We start from the raw sequence: 18,972 nt of genomic DNA, 5'->3' as shown, positions 1-18,972 counted from the left end.
GTCCACCTGCCCCACAGATCTGAAGAGGGCTGGGCCCTGTCTGGGGACCCCTTCCAACCTAACTCCTGCAGCACAGTGCTACACTGGGAGGTCCCTGATGCCCCTGGTCCAGGTGCAGCCAGGTCTTGGCTGGTCAGCCACCAGTCTCTCTCAGAGGATCTGTGGATCCTCCCCTCAACTCTAACCCAGGCTGATGGTGAGGGGCCCCACAGACAGATTTCTAGATGGTTCTCTCCTATTTCTCAGGCACCAGGGAGCTTTCCCAGCAGCATCCCAGCCCCATCTGCCCAGCCCAGCCCTGCTGCTATGGAAACAGAGCAGTTTCTGGTGATGGCAAAACCAGGCTGCCCTGGTAGGCAAGCACTGGAACTTTAATACACGGCATGACACTTGAGACAACGGGAAGGGCAGGCAGAAATGCAGGCCAGAACATTCCACAGTCCAGGGAAGGTCGGTCGTTTGGAAAATACAATTGTGCGTTTTTCCAGAATACTCAGTAGTAAGGCCGTCTGGGGTTGTTCTGTGAGAGGCAAAAAAGGAAAAGGGGAGGGGATCAATGCTAAACACAGTGGTTCCTCCTGCCCAGAATGTTCCAGGGACAGCTAAGCTCACAGAGGGGAGGGCAGATGGAGAGATGGGGAGTTGCTAGTGAGACCTGGCTTAGCTGGACTGGGGAAGGAGAGACAGCTCTGTTACCAGCACTGCCACCCAGTTTTACAAAAATCCCCCAAAAGATGACATGGGATGTGCCCCGTCAGCTTCTCTCTCCTCAGAAGCATGATGACAGCATGGCAGGAATGTGAATTCTTGTTCTGGAGAACCCAGTCCATGGGGGCTTCTGCCTGAGAAACGCTTTGCCTGTAAACTGCCACCCCCGTGCTGAGATTCTGGGCAGCCCAGCCAGGAGCCATATGGGGCGCTAGGGACACACGCACCAGGGGGTTGGGCCGGAAGCGGTAGGCCAGCATCATCCTCTTGCGGAAGGCCTCATACTCATCATCCTCCTTGGAGAGCTCAGCTGGCCGGTCGATGCCAAAGCCTGCTCCATCTACTGTGGTGGTGCCTCTGCGGAGGGGTGACAGGGCCAAGTGAGCAGGGGGCCGGGCGGATGCCAGCAGGAGGAGTGGCAGGGGGTGCATACACTCACTTGTTGACCGGGTTCTTGATGCCCTGGCCCTCTGAGCCCAGCCCGTCGCCCTCCTTCCAGCCCATTTTCATCAGCATCTGGTAGCCGATGTTCTCCACTGTCAACTTGAACTCCTTGTACTCTGAGTAGTCAGGCTCTCGGCCCTCCTGCAGGGCAAGGAGGTGGCTGTCATCCACCAGGGCTGCAACTGTCCCGGGTCCTGGCTCTGGCCTGAATACCACCCCTTCCCACCACCAACGGCCTGACTGGCCGCTGGGACCATCTGCCCATCTGCAGCCTCTGCACCAGGTCAGATTCCTTAAGAACAGACCAAGATGCTCCTTTTCAGGGTCCCCAGGGTCAGACTCTGTACCAAGCTGCCTGGTGGCAAAGTCAACGAGGGCAAGGTGACGGGTCACACAGGCTTCACCCACCATGGGAAAGATCAATGGTTCATCAGTAAAGAAAAGTCCTAGGTTCTGAGGGCAATTCGTTACACAGAATGCTAAAAAGATGGGGTCAATAAGGTGACCGCCTTATTGATGAGGTTATGCGGTACACAGCAGTTTTACAAAAATCCTCCAAAAGATGACATGGGATGTGCCCCGTCAGCTATCTCTCCTCAGAAGCATGATGACAGCATGGCAGGAATGTGAATTCTTGTTCTGGAGAACCCAGTCCATGGGGGCTTCTGCCTGAGAAACGCTTTGCCTGTAAACTGCACTTAATTTTTTCCACTGAAAGCAGAATTTCCCTGAAGCCCTGGGAAATGTTTCTAAAGCGGCAGCTGGGCTGCTTTCTGCTAATTCCCTCCACAGACGGTGTCTATCATCAACAGATGCCTCCCGAGGCAAGAGGGCCCAGCTCCCCCTGTGAATGAAGGGGGGCCCCCCGAGGCTGCCTCAGGCGCCTGTCTCATGAGGCTAACAGGAGGGGCTGGGCCACCGGCGTGGCTGCCTGCTGGCCAGCCCACAACAGGAGCTGGTGCCCGGGGATCCTCCCAGCTCACCTTCAGGGCCTTAAAGGTTTCCATGAACTTCTCCAGCTCATCTGGTGGCAGGAAGTCTCCGATAAAGTGCTTGCCACGGCCCATCTTTGTCAGCTGCTCGGCCCACTCTGCCCAGAGAAGCGGGGGGGAAAGTGAGAGAAAGGAAGAGGGCGGAGAGCAGGCCAGGTGGCCCCCCGGCACAGGTATGAGTCTTGGGCAGGGTGCGGGGACTTTGGGTCGTAGGGGAATGAGGCAGCTGGTTGAGGCCCCGACCCAAACCCTGCTCCTCCAAGCAGCCCTGCTAAGCGCCATGTTCAAACAGCCACAAACGCTTAGAGAACTACTTTTTCCCACTGAGGAAACGGAGACAGAGAAGCCGAGTCTCTTGCTCCAGGCCGTACACATCGTGCAGGCGGCTTAAGACCCCAGGTGTGCCTCCAGGTGCCTTCCTGAGCAGGTGAGTGGGGCCTCCTGAGCCTGCGGTGCCTAGGGCATGGCCTCACCCACGTATCCTGTCCCTCACCCCACCCGCAAGGTGCTCCTCGGCGCACCCCGAGTCTTGTCCATCTCCATGCGCCGCAGCTGGTGTTCCCAGGTGCCCAGCTCACTGTCCACCTCCTCGTCACTGTCGTAGCCGTGCTGGTGCTGCTGCAGGGCCTTCTCCCACAACAGCTGCATGTCCTGCATCGCACGCTTGTGCTGCATGATCATGTCGTACATCTGCTGCATCTGCGGGCCGCACACACCAGGGAGCAGTGCCAGGGGGCACACGCGCAGGAGGCCAGTCCCTTCGCCTTCCCTGCGCATGTCAGGTGCCCTCACCCTTCCTGCTTTCTGCCCTCCCCGGGGCAGGCACGTGAACAGGGCCCGGAGCAAGTGCTCAAGAAGACACAAGGTCTGGTATCAGGGCATGCCCTGGGTTCCTTGAATCCCCGTGTGAGCAGGGAGCACCCCTCTCTGCCTCACCCAGTCTGGCCTGGAACCCAGCACATCCTGGGCACCCTTGCTGTGGACACCAAAGGAGGGCACCGCAGGCCCCTGACCACAGAAGGGTTGAAGGTGAGGTGATGGGGCTGCCAGCCTGGAGAAGGTGACTGGGGTTGAGTGTCCCCAAGGACCAACAGACAGGTGCCTGTAGTCCCCCCGGGAAAGAAGCAGAGAGACCAAGCCAGCCCTCACCCCAATCACAGTCCAATACCAACTGAGCATTTGTCACATTGTTCAGGGCCCCCAGTGCTAGCCAGGCCTGTCCTGTACTGGCTGCTGGGGAACACTGGAAGGAAAACTTAAAAATGGAGACTACCTAGTCAGGAAGAGCCCACAAGCGTGTTGGGGAGTAGCTGTAGAGCACCAGCCTCAGGGGCTGCCCAGCCAGTGTGAGAAGGCCTCAGCTCTGGGTCCAACGCAGGCTGGGGAGGGCCCTTGGGAGGTGGAATGCGGCTGACAGGGGCCTGCTGCCCAAGGACCTCTCCCCTGACTGTGGGATCCACCCAGCACAGGGAGGCTCAGAAAGAACGCGACACAACCACTGAACTATAAGATGAGGCGGGGGACGATACTCCACCAGCCCCTTTGGAGCCTGCCTGCTCGGCCCCAGACTTACCTCCTGTTGCTCCTTCAGCTGCTTCTTCTGGGCATCTGACAGCTCCGTGACACCCACCAGACCTACGGGCTTCCCTTTCTCATAGCCAAGCCCCTTGAGGTCCTGAACTGGAAACAAAACACAGGCTGGTCAACAATGGATGCACGGGTCCAGACCTGCTCCTGCATGTGGCACAGTGTCCAGGCGCTGATGACATCTGAGGCACCCAGCACACATGACAGAGCCTTCACATCACAGCAGCTGGTATCCCGTGTCATGGGGTGACCGCGGGGGCCTCACCGGGCTCTATCACAAGCACCCAGTTTCATCCTCATGTGACCCCCAGGCAGACTCTATACCCCCACGTTGCAGACGCCAACATCAGAACTTAGAGATCCAGGGCTTCGCTCAAGGTCACGTGTCTGACGGGTGATAAGACGAGGACTTTGCAAAGGCAGACATAAGAGTGGAGATAGCATGTGCGTGTGTGCGTGTGTGTGTGTGCGCATTCACACACCGACTCTTGGAAATAAGCCCTGCAGGGAACAGACACCCAGCGTAGACGCACAAGGGTTCAGAGTCTGGCATAAGACTCAGCTGTGTGGCTGTTAGCTCCTTCCGGGGAGGCAGCCGACCATCCTCAAAGCAACTGACATTTAATTTGGCATCAGCTTCAGAGCTTGGCTGGAGCCAGCAACACTAATGCACATGAAGATGCTGTGACGGCCCCATCTGGGTGGCGGAAACCACCACCCCTCAGGCGGTAGCTTCCTGAGGGAGAAGTTGGGCAAACGGGGGTACAGAGGCCTTTCTGGCATGTGCAAAGAGCCAGGTCCTCCCAGTGCACCAGGGTTGGGGCCTCGCCTGTAAGAACCACCCACAAGTGCTCCTTGAGCCCATGCTTATACCCCAATACCTCCTAGAAGGTCTGTGTGGGAGCCCCGTGAACCGGGCAAGGGAGTCAAGGTCTGAGCAGCCCGCTGCGTGCCTGGAGCGCGCCCATTGTCCTTCTCCTCGGACCACTTTTCCAGCAAGCAAGGAGATGGGGGCTGCTCACACTCCCCCAGGGACACGGACCAGTGGGACTTAACCCTGGATGGGAGCCTTTGGAGCCTGTGCCTGCACACTAGACCACAGGGGGAGGCTTCCTCGCCAGTGGGGAGCTGGGGCCAGGCCTCGGGGAGTGGGTTCAGAATCACGGCACACACACATCAGAACAGCACTCACCACCGAGCACCCTCCATTTCAGTGGGCACCAGAGTTTGACACCTGATGGCAATCCGACCTGAGACACCCTCAATCCTGGGGAGAAATGCTATCTAGAACCCCAGGGAGTAGGAGAATCTTCACTAGCTTTTCTCCTTGGATTGGAAGACCACCCTCAGAGCTGGACGGACAAGGCCAACAGGCTGGCCACATGACTTGGGTCAGCTGCCTTCCCCCTCCGCCCATCTTTGCAAAAGAAATGTAGGTGTCAGCGCCAGGGCACATATGACTCCTCTATGTACTTGTGTGTCCAGGAGCAAGGGCGTGGAGAGGGTTCTGCCTGCAGTGCAGGCTGCGTGGAGGGCAGTGAGCCAGAGGCCATGAGACAGCCTCTCTCAGTCACCCATTCTCACCTGCAGAACGGGAGGACAACAGACTCCCCAACCTGGTGGGTTTGTGGTAGAAAAGGAGAAATGAGACTACAAGCTGTCCAGGAGGCGGATGTTGGAGCGGATTGTGCAAAACTGACTGTGGTAATCACGGTGCTTATCATCATGCATTTCCTGAGCCTTCTTTGACAAGAATGGTTCCAAGTACTTTAAATTAAGGGAGAGAACAGGATCCATCTATATTCTGTCTATAAGAGACTCACTTTCGATACAAAGTCACAAACAAGTTGAAAGTGAAAGGACAGAAAAATATACTCCACGCAAACAGTAACCAAGAGTGAGCTGGGATGGCCATACTAGCATCAGACAAAATAGACTTCCAGCTAAAAAAGGTTACAAGAGACAAAGAAGGAGGTTCTATGTTGATAAAAAAATTTGAAACAGTAAGAAGATATAACGAGTATATAGCAAAAATTGACAAAACCGAGGAGAGAAATACACAGTTCTACAATAACAACTGGAGACTGCACTGACCCATTTTCAATTAGGGACAGGTATCTAGATAGAAAATCAATAAGGATATAGAAGATTAAACACTAGAACCAGTGAGACCTAACAGACGCATACAGAACATGCAACCCAACAATGGCAGAATGCAGTGCACATGGAACATTCTCCAGGATAGATTACATGTGAGGCTATAAAAACGAGTTTTAATAAATTTTAAAAGACTGAATTCATACCAAGTATCTTTTTTGATCACAATGGAATGAAACTAGAAATCAGTAACAGAAGGAAAATTGGAAAACTCACAAATATATGGAAATTAAACACTCTTAAACAATCAATGGATCAAAGAGGAAATCACCAAGAGAGATTAGAAAAATTTAAGAGATGAAGGAACACGAAAGCACGAGATAGCAAAACTGATGGGACTGAACAAAAGCAGTGCTACAAGAGAAATGTATAGCTATAACTGCACATAATTAAAAGGAATTATCTCCAATCAATAACCTAACCGTACACCTTAAAGAACTAGAAAAAGAAAAGCAAACTAATTCCAGAGCTAGCAGAGAGAAGGAAATAAATAACAGAATGAAGATATAAGATGTGGGGAATAGAAATATAATATAGAAAATCCACGAAACCAAAAGTTGGTTTTTTGAAAAGATCAACAAAATTGACATACCTTTAGACAGACTAAGGAAAAAAAGAAAAGACTCATTAAAATCAGAAATGAAAGAGGGGATATTACGAATGACTTTACAGAAATAAAAAGGAATTGTAAAAGATTACTATGAACACCTGTTAAGCCAACAACTTGGATAACCTAGATGAAGTGAACCAGTTCCTAGAAATGTATAAACCACCAAAACTAACTCAAGAAGGAAGAGAAAACCTAAACAGACTTATAGCAAGGAAGGAGATTGAATCAGCAATCAAAAACCTCCCAACAGGGGTGCCTGGGTGGCTCAGTCGTTAAGCGTCTGCCTTCAGCTCAGGTCATGATCCCAGGGTCCTGGGATGGAGCCCCGCATCGGGCTCCCTGCTCGGTGGGAAGCCTGCTTCTCCCTCTCCCACTCCCCCTGCTTGTGTTCCCTCTCTCGCTGAGTCTCTCTCTGTCTTATAAATAAATAAATAAAATCTTTAAAAACAAAAACAAAACAAAACAAAAAACCTCCCAACAAAGAAAAGCCCAGAACCAGATGGCATTACTGGTAAATTCTACCAACCATTTAAAAGAACAATTAATGCTAATAATTCTTCTCAAACTCTTCCAAAAAACTGGAGGGAATATTTCCTAACTCATTCCATAACACTAGTATTACCCTGATACCAAAAGCTGACAAAGACACCACAAGAAAACCATAGACCAACATTCCTTATGAATATAGATGCAGACGTACGCAACAAAATACCAGCAAACTGAATATAATAGCATGCTAAAAGGATTATTTACCATGACCAAGTGGAGTTTATCCCAGATATGCACGGGTGGTTTAAATAGAGTGCTGGTACCAATTCCAAAGTGTGTGTGTGGGTGGAGGGAAGGTTCCCCACACCAACGAGCAATTCTCAGACACCTGCTGGGTGTCCAATAGGCCAACTCAGTTCTAACACTACCCACCAGAAGGTAGCATAGGATTCCATAGGTTAAGGGGTCAGTCTTGTAAGACTGCTCCCCCCGCCTCCCCAGCCAACTTTAGTCGCCAACTATAAGCCCAAGTCATCACCTATGCTGCTGACTGGCTGTAGATCAGAGGTTCCAATGATCCCCCTCCTGGGTTCAATTAATTTGCAATACTGGCTCACACAACTCAGAAAAACATTTTACTTACCAGGTTACTGCTTTACTTATATATTATAAATGGATATAAGTTAGGAAAGCCAGATGGAAAAGACGCCCTCGGCAAGGTATGGGGAAAGCGCCCAGAGCGTCTATGCTCTCTCGAGCACACCACTCTCCCTGAACCTCCATGTGTTCACCAACCTGGAAGCTCTCTGAACCCTGTCTCTTTGGGTTTTTATGGAGACTTCACCACATAGGCATGATTGATAAAATCACTAGCTGCTGTTGACTGATTCAACCTTCAGCCCCTCTCCCCTCCCTGGAAACTAGGAGGTGGGACAGAAAGTTCCAACCCTCTATTCATGGTTGGATCCCCTGGCCACCAACCCCCATCCTTAGGTGCTTTCCAAAAGTCACCTCAGTAACATAAACCCACTTGTGGTGGAAAGGGGCTTATTATAAACAACAAGACCCCCATTTCACCTTTATGGCTCTGAAGCATTTTCATGAACTGAGGACGGAGACCAAATAATACAACAAAAGATGCTCCCACTGCTCTTATCACTCAGGAAATTCCAAGGGCTTTGGGAGGAACTGTGAGCCAGGAACTGTGAACAAAGACCAAATACATATGAGAAATATTATTTTGGTCATCTGAATGGCCAAATATGTATTTCTAATAAACCACAATATCACATGGTTCAATATAAGAAAATTAACCAATGTAATACACCACATTAACAGACTGAAGGAAAAAACCCATCCAATCATTTCAACTGATACAGAGAAAGCATGTGACAAAATCTTATACCCCTCCATGATAAAAACATTCAATAAACTAGGAACAGAAAGGAACTTCCTCAACATGATAAACATATAGCTAACATCATACTCAATAGTAAAAGACTGAAAACATTCCCCCTAAGATCAGAACAAGTCAAGGATGCCCATTTCCCCCACCTCTATTCAACTTAGTACTGGAAATGCTAACTAGAGCAATTAGGCAAGAAAAAGAAATAAGAGGCATCCCACTTGGAAAACAAGAAGTAGAATTATCTCTACTTGCAGATAACATGATCATAATTATACACACAGGAAAACCTAAGGAATCCACCAAAAGATTGTCAGAGCTAATAAGTGAATTCAGCAAAGTTGGAGGATCCAACATCAACATGCAAAAATCAGTTTTATTTCTATACATTAGCAACAAACAATCCTAAACGAAAATTTAAAAAGCAATTCCGTTTACAATAGTCTCAGGAAAAAAAAAAAATCACTTAGGAACAAATTTAACCAAGGAAGTGTCAGACATGTACAATGAAAACTACAAAACATGTTGAAAGAAATTAAAGATCTAAATAAATGGAAAGACATCCTGTGTTCACAGTCTGGAAGACTGGTTGTTGTTGTTGTTGTTGTTGTAAGGAAGACTTAAGTATTGTTATTGTGTCCATACTGCCCAAAGCAATCTATAGACTCAAGGCAATCCCTATCAAAATCCCAACAGTGTTTTTGCAGAAATGGAGAAGCCCATCTGAAAATTCAAGACCCTCAATAGCCGAAGCTTGAAAAAGAAAAAGTTGGAAGACTCACACTCCCAATTTCAACACTTACCACAAAGCTACAGTAATCAAAACAGTTGGTACTGACCTAAGGACAGACACACAAACCAGTATAACAGAATAGAGAGCCCAGAAATAAACCCTTACATCTAAGGACAACTGATTTTTGACAAGGGTGTCCAGACCATTCAATGGGGAAAGAAAAGTCTCTTCAACAAATGGGGCTGGGAAAACTGGATCTCCACATGCAAGAGAGTAAGTTGGATCCTTAGCTTATATCATATATAAAAATTGCCTCAAAATAGATCAAAAGTCCCAAAACTATAAAAAACTTAGAACATTGGGGCAAATCTTCACGACCTTGAATTTAGCTATGGTCTCATAAATGAAACCAAAAGCACAGGCAACAAAAGAAAAAATAAATGGAACTTAGTCAAAATTTAAAACTTCTGTGCATCAAAGAACACTATCAAGAGAATAAAAAGACAATCCACAGAATGAGAGGATATATTTGCAAACCATGTATCTGAATAGGAGGTTACTATCCAGAATATATAAAGAACTCCTACAACTCAACAACAAAGACAGCCCAATTTAAAAGTGGGCAAAGGAGGGGCGCCTGGGTGGCTCAGTCGTTAAGCGTCTGCCTTCGGCTCAGGTCATGATCCTAGGGTCCTGGGATCGAGCCCCGCATCGGGCTCCCTGCTCTGCGGGAAGCCTGCTTCTCCCTCTCCCACTCCCCCTACTTGTGTTCCCTCTCTCGCTGTGTCTCTGTCTGTCAAATAAATAAATAAAATCTTTAAAAAAAAAAAAAAAAGTGGGCAAAGGATTAAAATAGACATTTCTCCAAATAAGCTATACAAATGACCAATTAGCACATGAAAGATGCTCAATACCATCAGACATTAGGGAAACACAATTCAAAACTACAACGTGACTCCACTTTACACCTGCTGGGATGGCTATTATATAAAGGCAAGGATGTGGAGAAATGGGGACCCTTGTGCACTGCTGGTGGGACTATCAAATGGTGCAGCTGCTGTAGAAAATAGTTTGGCGGTTCCTCAAACAGAATTACCATACGACCCAGTGATTCCACTCCTAGGTATAGACCCAAGAGAATCAAAATCAAGGATTCAAATAGTACTTGTAGACCAATGTTCACAACAGCACTATTTACAGTTGCCAAAAGGTGGAAAAACCCACGTGTTCGTCAACTGATTAATGGATAAACAGTGTAGTCCATCCATGAAATGGAATATCATTCAGCCATAAGGAATGAAACTCTGACATATGCTACAACACAGAGGAAGCGTGGAAACATTATCTGAGTGAAAGAAGCCAGGCTATCCTGACAGAGGTGGGGGAAGGGGGTCAGCGCACCTGACAGAGGTGAAGGAGAGGCGTCTACATCCCTCTGTACCAGCTCAGCGGGTGGGAGTTCCACCTTGTCCTCTTCGGGCCCCCACCGGCTCTTCCGCTTCTTTTTCACAGTGGCTGTGGTGGTTGGCTTCCCGGGGATGGCCGGAGCTGGGGTGACTGCAGGCGAGGGGGCAGATGAGGCAGGGCAGGCGGCAGCTGGGGGCAAGGACCCCGATGGGGTGTCAGGAGGGGATTTGCGTTTCAGGCTGAGGTCAGGTGCCATGGGAGTGCCTGTGGGGCCAGCCTTAGCTTTCCGGAACTCTTCCAGCTTCTGTCGGTAGTATTTGTACCCCTGGCTGTTGGGTTCATATAGAAAGCTGCAAAGAAGAGTTGGGGGGGGCACACCGTCAGCTGGGCCCAAGCCCCCTGCCTGACTCTGGACAGGAGCAGCTTGGGCCTTGTGCACATGTGTCCAGGTTAGCCAGGGTCATAGGAGGGTTGAGGTCTCCACCATGACCTCCCGCACTGCCAGACTTCAGTGGCTTCTGGCTCTGGTGGCCCAAGCTTGAGGAACTCAAGCTCATGCTTGTTACCATGCCATTCCTGTGAGCCACTGGTCACTCCGAGTCCCTACACCATCTCTATCAGGCACCCATCACAACATATTTGACTCCCTGCTTCAAAGGAAAAAGGGGTGGGCTCTGGCAGACCTCCCCAGGCTCTGCAAGGCTTCTTCCCCTGCTGTTCTAGATGAGCACACTGGTGCCTTCAAACCAAGAAATCCTGAGTTGGGAGAGATACCTGGTGTCAGAAAGGGCAGGATTTGTCCCAAACCTGACAGCTTGGAAAATCTGTGCTTCTCTCTGATGTACCCTTGAGAGACATCAATAGCAAATGGAGGCAAAACAGAAACACTGAACATCAGAATGGACAGGGACTGGACTCCAAGTGAAGGGCAAAAGCCCCCACCTCACTGGAAGTTGAAGGTGCCCCTGGTCTTTCCCCACCAACGCCAGTCCCAAGTGTGAAGCAGGTGGGGCTGGGTTCAGAGCTGGCAGAAACTATGGCTCCCTCTGCACCTGCCCAGCATCTATCAGATTATGCATGTCTTGAGCTGACAGTCCCACCTCTGTGGTCCACACCAGACGGAAGAGTCACAGCTCAGCTCCATGAAGCAAAACCTGTGCACAGCATGAGCTACACAAGGTCTCGACAGGAGGGGCTAGACCTGCACTCATGGGTCTTGAGGTTCTGGTCACAGCATAATGCTCTGCTGTGAAAGCAATGTGCAGGCTCAAGGATGCTGTAAATTCTTTTCATACAAGAAAGACAGCAAAAAGAAACATAGACGGTTTCTATGTGTCTACATGAGAGCCAGGAAGGGGCAGAAGGACCCCAGCCCAGCTAACATCAGTACCTAAGATGGGATAGAAGGACAGGGAGATGGTGGCATCTCCTCTGCCCTCCTTCGTACTTCTTCGCCCTAGAGGTAGACAGTGTGAACAGATCTACTTCTATTAAAGAAATGGAGTGCGATGCCTGGTTGGCTCAGTCAGTAGAGCATGTGACTCTTGATCTTGGGGTTGTGGGTTCGAGCCCCACGTTGGGTGCAGAGATTACTTAAAAATAAAATCTTAAAAAAAAAAAAAAGAAACTGAGTAAGTAATAACCTTTCAAAAACAGAAAGCACTAGGCCTAGGAGTTCACTGGTGAATTCTACCAAATATTTAAGGAAAAAATTATATCAATTCTCTACAAGCCCTTTCAGAGGATAGAAGAAAGAATACTTCCTAACTCATCCAATTACCCTAACCAAACCTACCAAAACCAAACAAAGATATCACAAGAAAACTACAGACCAATATCTCTCATGAACATAGATGGGAAAACTCTCAACCAAGTATTAGCAAACTAAATCCAGAAATGTATAAGAATTATAGGGGGATGGGGGGACAGACGATATACGTGAAGATTAAGAGGTCCAAACTTCCAGTCATAAATAAGTCATGGGGATGAAAAATATAGCATAGGAAATAGAGTCAATAATATTATAATAACTTTGTGTGGTAACTACCCTTCTCATCATGAGCATTTCATGATGTTATATAATTGTCAAATCACTATGTTGTACACCTGAAACTATGTATTATATGTCAACTATACTTCAATTAACATTTTTTTTAATTTTAAAGAATTATACAGAGTGGGATTTATTCCGGGCAAAAAAAAGAAAGAAGATCAGCAAGCCTTAAGAGGTAGTGCCTAAGGAAAGTGGATGAGGTGAGGATATATCACATCTGCGAGAAACAAGGGAATAAGGCATTTTTTTTCTCAAACTTTTTCTGAGCCTCTAGTTTGAACCTGTTGTTGATCTCAGTAGAAGGAATGAAAGTGAATAAACACTGTGATCTTTCATTATAAAAAAAAAAAGGGCAATCCATCACAACAATAAGTTAAAAAAGAAAAATCACATAATCATACCAATGGCTGCAGAAAAAGCCTTTGACAAAACCCAACACCCATTCATGATAAAAATACTCAGTAAACTAGGAACATAAGAGAACTTTCTTAACTTGATAAAAAGAGTATCTACAAAAAACCCTACAGCTTACATCATACTTAATAGTGAGAAAACCAGAAGTTTTCCCACTAAGAATGGAAACAAGGCCAGAATATCCCACCTCACCAATGAGTTTCAACACTGTACTAGAAGTCTTAGCTAATGCAATAAGAAAAGGTAAGAGCAAGTATACTCAGAAAGAAGAAATAAAACTGTCTCTGCTCACAAATAACATGATCATCTATACAGGAAAAAACTGATTAAAAAACTCCTGGAACTGGGCGCCTGGGTGGCTCAGTTGGTTAAGCGACTGCCTTCGGCTCAGGTCATGATCCTGGAGTCCCGGGATCGAGTACCGCATCGGGCTCCCTGCTCAGCAGGGAGTCTGCTTCTCCCTCCGACCCTCCTCCCTCTCATGCTCTCTGTCTCTCATTCTCTCTCTCTCAAATAAATAAATAAAATCTTTAAAAAAATAAAAAATAAAAAATAAAAAATAAAAAAATAAAAAACTCCTGGAACTAATATGTGATTGTAACAAGGCTGCAAGATACAAGGTTGATATACAAAAGTCACCTGCTTTCCTATATTCCAGGAATGAACAAGTGGATTTGAAATTAAAAACACAATACCATTTATATTAGTACACAAAAAAATGTAGTATTTAGGTATAAGTCTACAAAATATGAACAGATTCTATATAAGGAAAACTACACAACTCTGATGAATGCATTCAAAGAACTAAATAACTGGAGAGATATTCCTTGATTATAGATAGGAAAACTCAATATTGTCAAGATGTTGCTTCTTTCCAACTTGATTTACAGATTCAGTGCCATCTAAGTCAAAATCCCAAGTTATTTTGTGGATATTGACTGATTCTAAAGCTTATACAGGCACAAAAGACCCATTAATAGCCAACACAATATTGAACAAGAACAAAGTTGGAAGACTGACATGACCAGATTTCAAGGCTTACTGTAAGCTACCGTATCAAGGCAGTGCGGTATTACTGAAAGAATAGACAAACGGATCAATAGAACAAAGGGCCCAGAAATAAACCCATATAAACATGGTCAACTGATCGTTGACAAAGGAGCAAAGACATTCTTTTCAACAAATGGTACTGGGGGACTGGACATCCACATGCAAAAAAAAAAAAGAATCTAGACACACACCTCACACCCTTCACAAAAATTAACTAAAAATGGATCATAGATTTAAATGTAAAATGCAAGGCTATAAGGCTCCTAGAAGATAACACAGGAGAAAATCTAGATGACTTCATGGATGGTGATGACTTTTTAGATAGACTCAAGGCACAATCATGAAAGCCACTGATAAGCTGGACTTCATTAAAATTTATTTCTTTTAAAGATTTATTTATTTGAGAGAGAGAGAGAGAGAGCACAAACAGGTGGTGTGACAGGCAGAGGGAGAGGGAGAAGCAGGCTCCCCGCTGAGCAGAGAGCCCAATTTGGAGGACTCCAGGATCATGATCTGAGCTGAAGGCAGATGCTCCAACGACTGAACCACCTAGGTGCCCCTAAAATTGAAAACTTCTGCTGTGCAAAAGCCACACTATCAAGAGAAGATACACCACTAACTGGGAGATAATATTTGCAAAAGACACATTTGATAAAAGGACTATGATCCAAAATATACAAAGAACTCTTAAAACTCAACAATAAGAAAACAAATAACCCAATTAAAAAACGAGCCGATGATACACAGATGGCAAATAAGCATACAGAAAGATGTTCCACAACATATGTCATCAAGAAAATGGAAATTAAAACAACACTGAGATACCACTACACATGTATTAGAATGGCCAAAATCCAGAACACTGAGAACATCAAATGTTGGCGAGCAGGTGGAGCAACAGGAACTCTCACTCACTGCAGAGGGAAATGCAAATGATACAGCCACTTTGGAAGACAGTTTGGCAGTTTCTCACAAAACTAAACGTACCATGTGATCCAACAATCACGTTTCTTGGTATTTACTCAAGAGTTGAAAACTTATGTCCCTACAAAACCCTGCGCACAGATGTTTATAGCAGTTTCCTTCACAATCGCCAAAATTTGGAAGCAATCAAGATGTTCTGCTGTAGCTAAATGAATAAACTGTGGGACATCCAGACAATGGAATATTATTCAGTGCTAAAAAGAAATGAACTGTCAAGCCATATAAAGACATGGAAGGATCAGTCTTAAATCCAAGCCAAAGAAGCCAATCTGAAAAGACTACATACTATATGACTCCAATTATATAACATTTTGGAAAAGGCAAACTATGGAATCGGTAAAAAGATCAGTGGTTGCCAGGAGTTGGGGAGGAAGAAGGGATGAATATGTGGAACATGGGTGATTTTAGGGCAACAAGAATACTTTATATGATGCCATAATGATGGATACATGTCATTGTATATTTGTCCAAACTCAGAAGGTACAACGCCAAGAGTGAACCCTAAAGTTAACTGTGGAGTCTGGGGGATTATGAAATATCAAAGTAGCTTCATCAACTGTACTACTCTAGTGGGGAATGTTGATAATAGGGGAGGCTGTGCCCGTGTAGAGGCAGGGGCATGTGAGAAATCTCTGTACCTTCCCTTCAATTTTGCTGTGAACCTAAAACTGCCCTAAACAAAAATGACATCTTAAAAAAAGTTAAGAGAGGGGTGTCTGGGTAGCTCAGTTGGTTAAGCGACTGCCTTCGGCTCAGGTCATGATCTTCAGGTCCTGGGATCGAGCCCCACATCGGGCTCCCTGTTCAGCAGGGAGTCTGCTTCTCCCTCTCCCTGCTACTCCGCCGGCCTGTGCTCTCTCTCTGTCAAATAAATAAGTATTATTAAAAAAAAAAAAAAAAGTTGAGAGAGGGGAGCCGGGGTGGCTCAGTCAGTTAAGGGTCTGCCTTTGGCTCAGGTCATGATCCCAGGGTCCTGGGATCGAGCCCCGCATCGGGCTCCCTGCTCAGCGGGGAAGTCTGCCTCTTCCTCTGCCTCTCCACTGGCTCTTGCTCTCTCTCTCTCTCAAATAAATAAATAAAATCTTAAAAAAAAAAAAGTTAAGAGACAAAAGCAAAAGAATTTTCTAAGAGGGAAGGGAAAAGTTGGCTGGATGTGAAAAAAGACGCTTGGCAACCAGGAGGGGTCGGACACGAATTTAAGGCTATCTGGTTTCTATATTCTGATTTAAAAGATTTTTTAACTTGACAACATAAGACTTTCCTGTTAAAATGGCACGGAGTATGGTGGTGAAGGCACCTCCTCCCGCTGATCTCTGCCTCAGTTTCGTCCCCTGTAAGAGGCCAGCAACAGGGCTTGAAAAGAACAACGTGGCTCACCCGGGTGACAGGTTCAAGTGCTATGTGGCTCATGGTGGATGCTGTGCTTGTGCTAAACCTTCACCTAACTGATCTGATGGCCGCAATCCCACTGAGGAGATGCAGTTATTAAGAATTTAGCCCACTGAGGGACGCCTGGGTGGCTCAGTCGTTAAGCATCTGCCTTTGGCTCGGGTCATGATCCCAGGGTCCCACATTGGGCTCCCTGCTGAGCAGGGGGCCTGCTTCTCCCTCTCCCTCTGCCTCTCACCCTGCTTGTGCGCGCACACTCTCTCTCTCTGTCATATAAATAAATAAATAAAATCTTTAAAAAAAAAAAAAAGAATTTAGCCCACTAAGGCTGGACGTTCAATTTGTGACTCATTTTTCAAGATTACGGATGATGCTGTATTTAACATTTCTGGGGATGGCATCACAGAAGTGGGATGACCAGTCAAAGGAATGGGTGTTTCCAGTTTCTTTATAGATAAGCCATTGTTACAGATTGTTTCCCAAAACACAGAGCCGCTGGGGTGTGCCCGGCCCATGTGAGGAATCAGGAGGGCAGGGAAGGGCCAAGAGAGGCAAACACACGAGCAGTTCCTATTACATTTGGAAGGTGAAAAAAACTGCCTCACACCTGTCTCCATGTGGAGATTAAACAGATCATGCTGCTCACCTTTAGCCACTTCCCCACCAGGGACCCCAGGCTCTGCCTTTGCCCTGGCACCCCTTCTTCCCTCTGGCCTCATCACAGTAACACCCAACAAGCTGGGCAACCACCAGTGAAGCCCCACAGAGGACCCAGAGCTGCCTATGCCAAGAGCGTCTCTCAGTCCTGACCCCAGGGGGAAGGCTCGGCCAGTGCTGCTGGGCCCTGGACCTCCCTGACCCAGGAGAGCAGCCTGGGCTCGCAGCCTTGACAGAAATCCATAACCTTGCCCGCTTTACCTACCATAGATCTTTTCATAGTCAGTTCTACTTATGACGAGTGACGGCAAATTAAAGGTCCTTAAATAAACTTACTTAGGTAAACGGAGTTAAAAAAAAAAAAATGCAGTGACTTAAAGTAAAATATTAAGTCAATGCTGATTTGGGTGGTGCAGAGTGGTGGCCGGTATCACAATGTTGTGAGGAGATCTCAGGTGGATCTCTAGACCAGGCAGACCCCTCTCTTGAACTCCAGACCCAAACACCCCATGGCCCCCATGAGGGCTCCTGGCTGCCCAGGTACCACATACACAGATCCCTGAACTCCCCAGCAGCCGTCTCCCTGCCCTCGTCCACCGAGTCACTGAGCCTCGGCCCTCCCTCCCCTAGTCCCCACGGTTTTATCAGCACTGCCCCTCCGCCATGTTTCTCCTCTGCCTGTCTGCTTTGACCTGGTGTGCCTGTCCCCCCTTACAACTGTGGCCAGTGACCTTGGAAGCACACTTTACCCTGTCACTCTCTATGCGGACCCTCCAAAGGCTGTCAGTGAACACCTGCCCTCTGGGACCTGGCCCTGCCTGGCTCCAAGGCCCAGGGACACTGCATGCTGACGCTCGCCCTGCACGCCAGCCACATTGGCGCGGCACTCGGATCTCTGCTGCTTCATTCCTGCTTCCTTCGTCTTGAGTGCCCAATGGCATCTACAGCCACTGACTCAACTAGCCCAGACTGCTGCTCCTGGACTTCTTGTTACACATGCCATCACATCTCCTCGCTTTCTGAGTCGGAATTTGTGTTATTCATGGCCAAAAACATCCTCACGGGTGCATCATCCCCACATCAACTTCAGTATCCATCTCATAAGCCCCTGCTGGTCCCTACCAAGCAGCAGTGACTGCCCAGCCCCCACTCCAACACCCTTCCCCCCCAATAACCTCCCCCCAGCAAAGAGGTGCTGAACCCACCCAACTTGTGAAAAGGTAAACACAGACCCAGCCTGAGGGGCTGGGATGTGGCTGCATGGCTGGAGACAGCAGGGAAGCCAGGCTGTTCGTCCCAAGCCCTCCGTGGAACCTGTGTACAGGCTGAGGGTTCCCACTTCACAGAGCCTAAGGTACCACATTGCCACTTTCCTACCATTCCCCCACTGGATAGGCCTGACCCTACAAAAGCACAAAGTGAACAACACTTCTGGGAGTTTCTGCCCAAGAGCCTGGCCTGCTCCTAGCCTAGGGCTGCCATCTCTGTTAGAAAGGGAGCCAGGGGGGCACTAGAGACTTTCTCCATGAGGCCCGTTGAAAACAGGACACCCCAGGGCACCTGGGTGGCTCAGTCATTAAGCGTCCGTCTGCCTTTGGCTAGGTCATGATCCCAGGGTCCTGGGATCGGGCCCCGCATCGGTCTTCCTGCTCTGCGGGAAGCCTGCTTCTCCCTCTCCCACTCCCCCTGCTTGTGTTCCCTCTCTCGCTGTGTCTGTGTCAAATAAATAAAATCTTTAAAAAAACAAACAAAAAAACACACAAAAAACCCAAAACAGAACACCCGAAGGGTCCCCGCATGCCTGCCTCAGAGAGGATTTAGGCTCCGACAAGTAGTTGCCCATGGGGTGGCAGAGCTGGGCTTGGGGGTCAGAGCTCCTGGGCCCAACCCTGC

At 47.7% G+C, this 18,972-nt stretch overlaps 1 protein-coding gene across 2 annotated transcripts in view; it reads right to left on the bottom strand.

The window, feature by feature from the left end:
* Positions 1–321: 321 nt before the first annotated feature.
* SUGP1 (SURP and G-patch domain containing 1) overlaps positions 322–18,972 on the bottom strand; it is a 31,954-nt gene continuing 13,303 nt past the window's right edge. Inside the window, exons 8-14 of one of the 2 annotated variants that reach the window (XM_036093877.2) lie at positions 10,527–10,882; positions 3,718–3,824; positions 2,666–2,843; positions 2,136–2,242; positions 1,148–1,293; positions 936–1,065; positions 322–520 (exon numbers count right to left, since the gene is read on the bottom strand). In XM_036093877.2, the coding sequence (XP_035949770.1) occupies positions 494–520; positions 936–1,065; positions 1,148–1,293; positions 2,136–2,242; positions 2,666–2,843; positions 3,718–3,824; positions 10,527–10,882 (1,051 nt within the window). In that variant the 3' untranslated portion in view covers positions 322–493. The remainder of the gene's footprint in view (positions 521–935; positions 1,066–1,147; positions 1,294–2,135; positions 2,243–2,665; positions 2,844–3,717; positions 3,825–10,526; positions 10,883–18,972) is intronic. The other variant, XR_013450443.1, reaches the window with a different exon arrangement.

The sequence above is a fragment of the Halichoerus grypus genome, chromosome 1 (genome assembly GCF_964656455.1).
Source record: "Halichoerus grypus chromosome 1, mHalGry1.hap1.1, whole genome shotgun sequence".
In the NCBI taxonomy this organism is placed as follows: domain Eukaryota; kingdom Metazoa; phylum Chordata; class Mammalia; order Carnivora; family Phocidae; genus Halichoerus; species Halichoerus grypus.
Note: the sequence above shows the minus strand (reverse complement) of the source record. Positions and strands in the feature narration are given on the sequence as shown.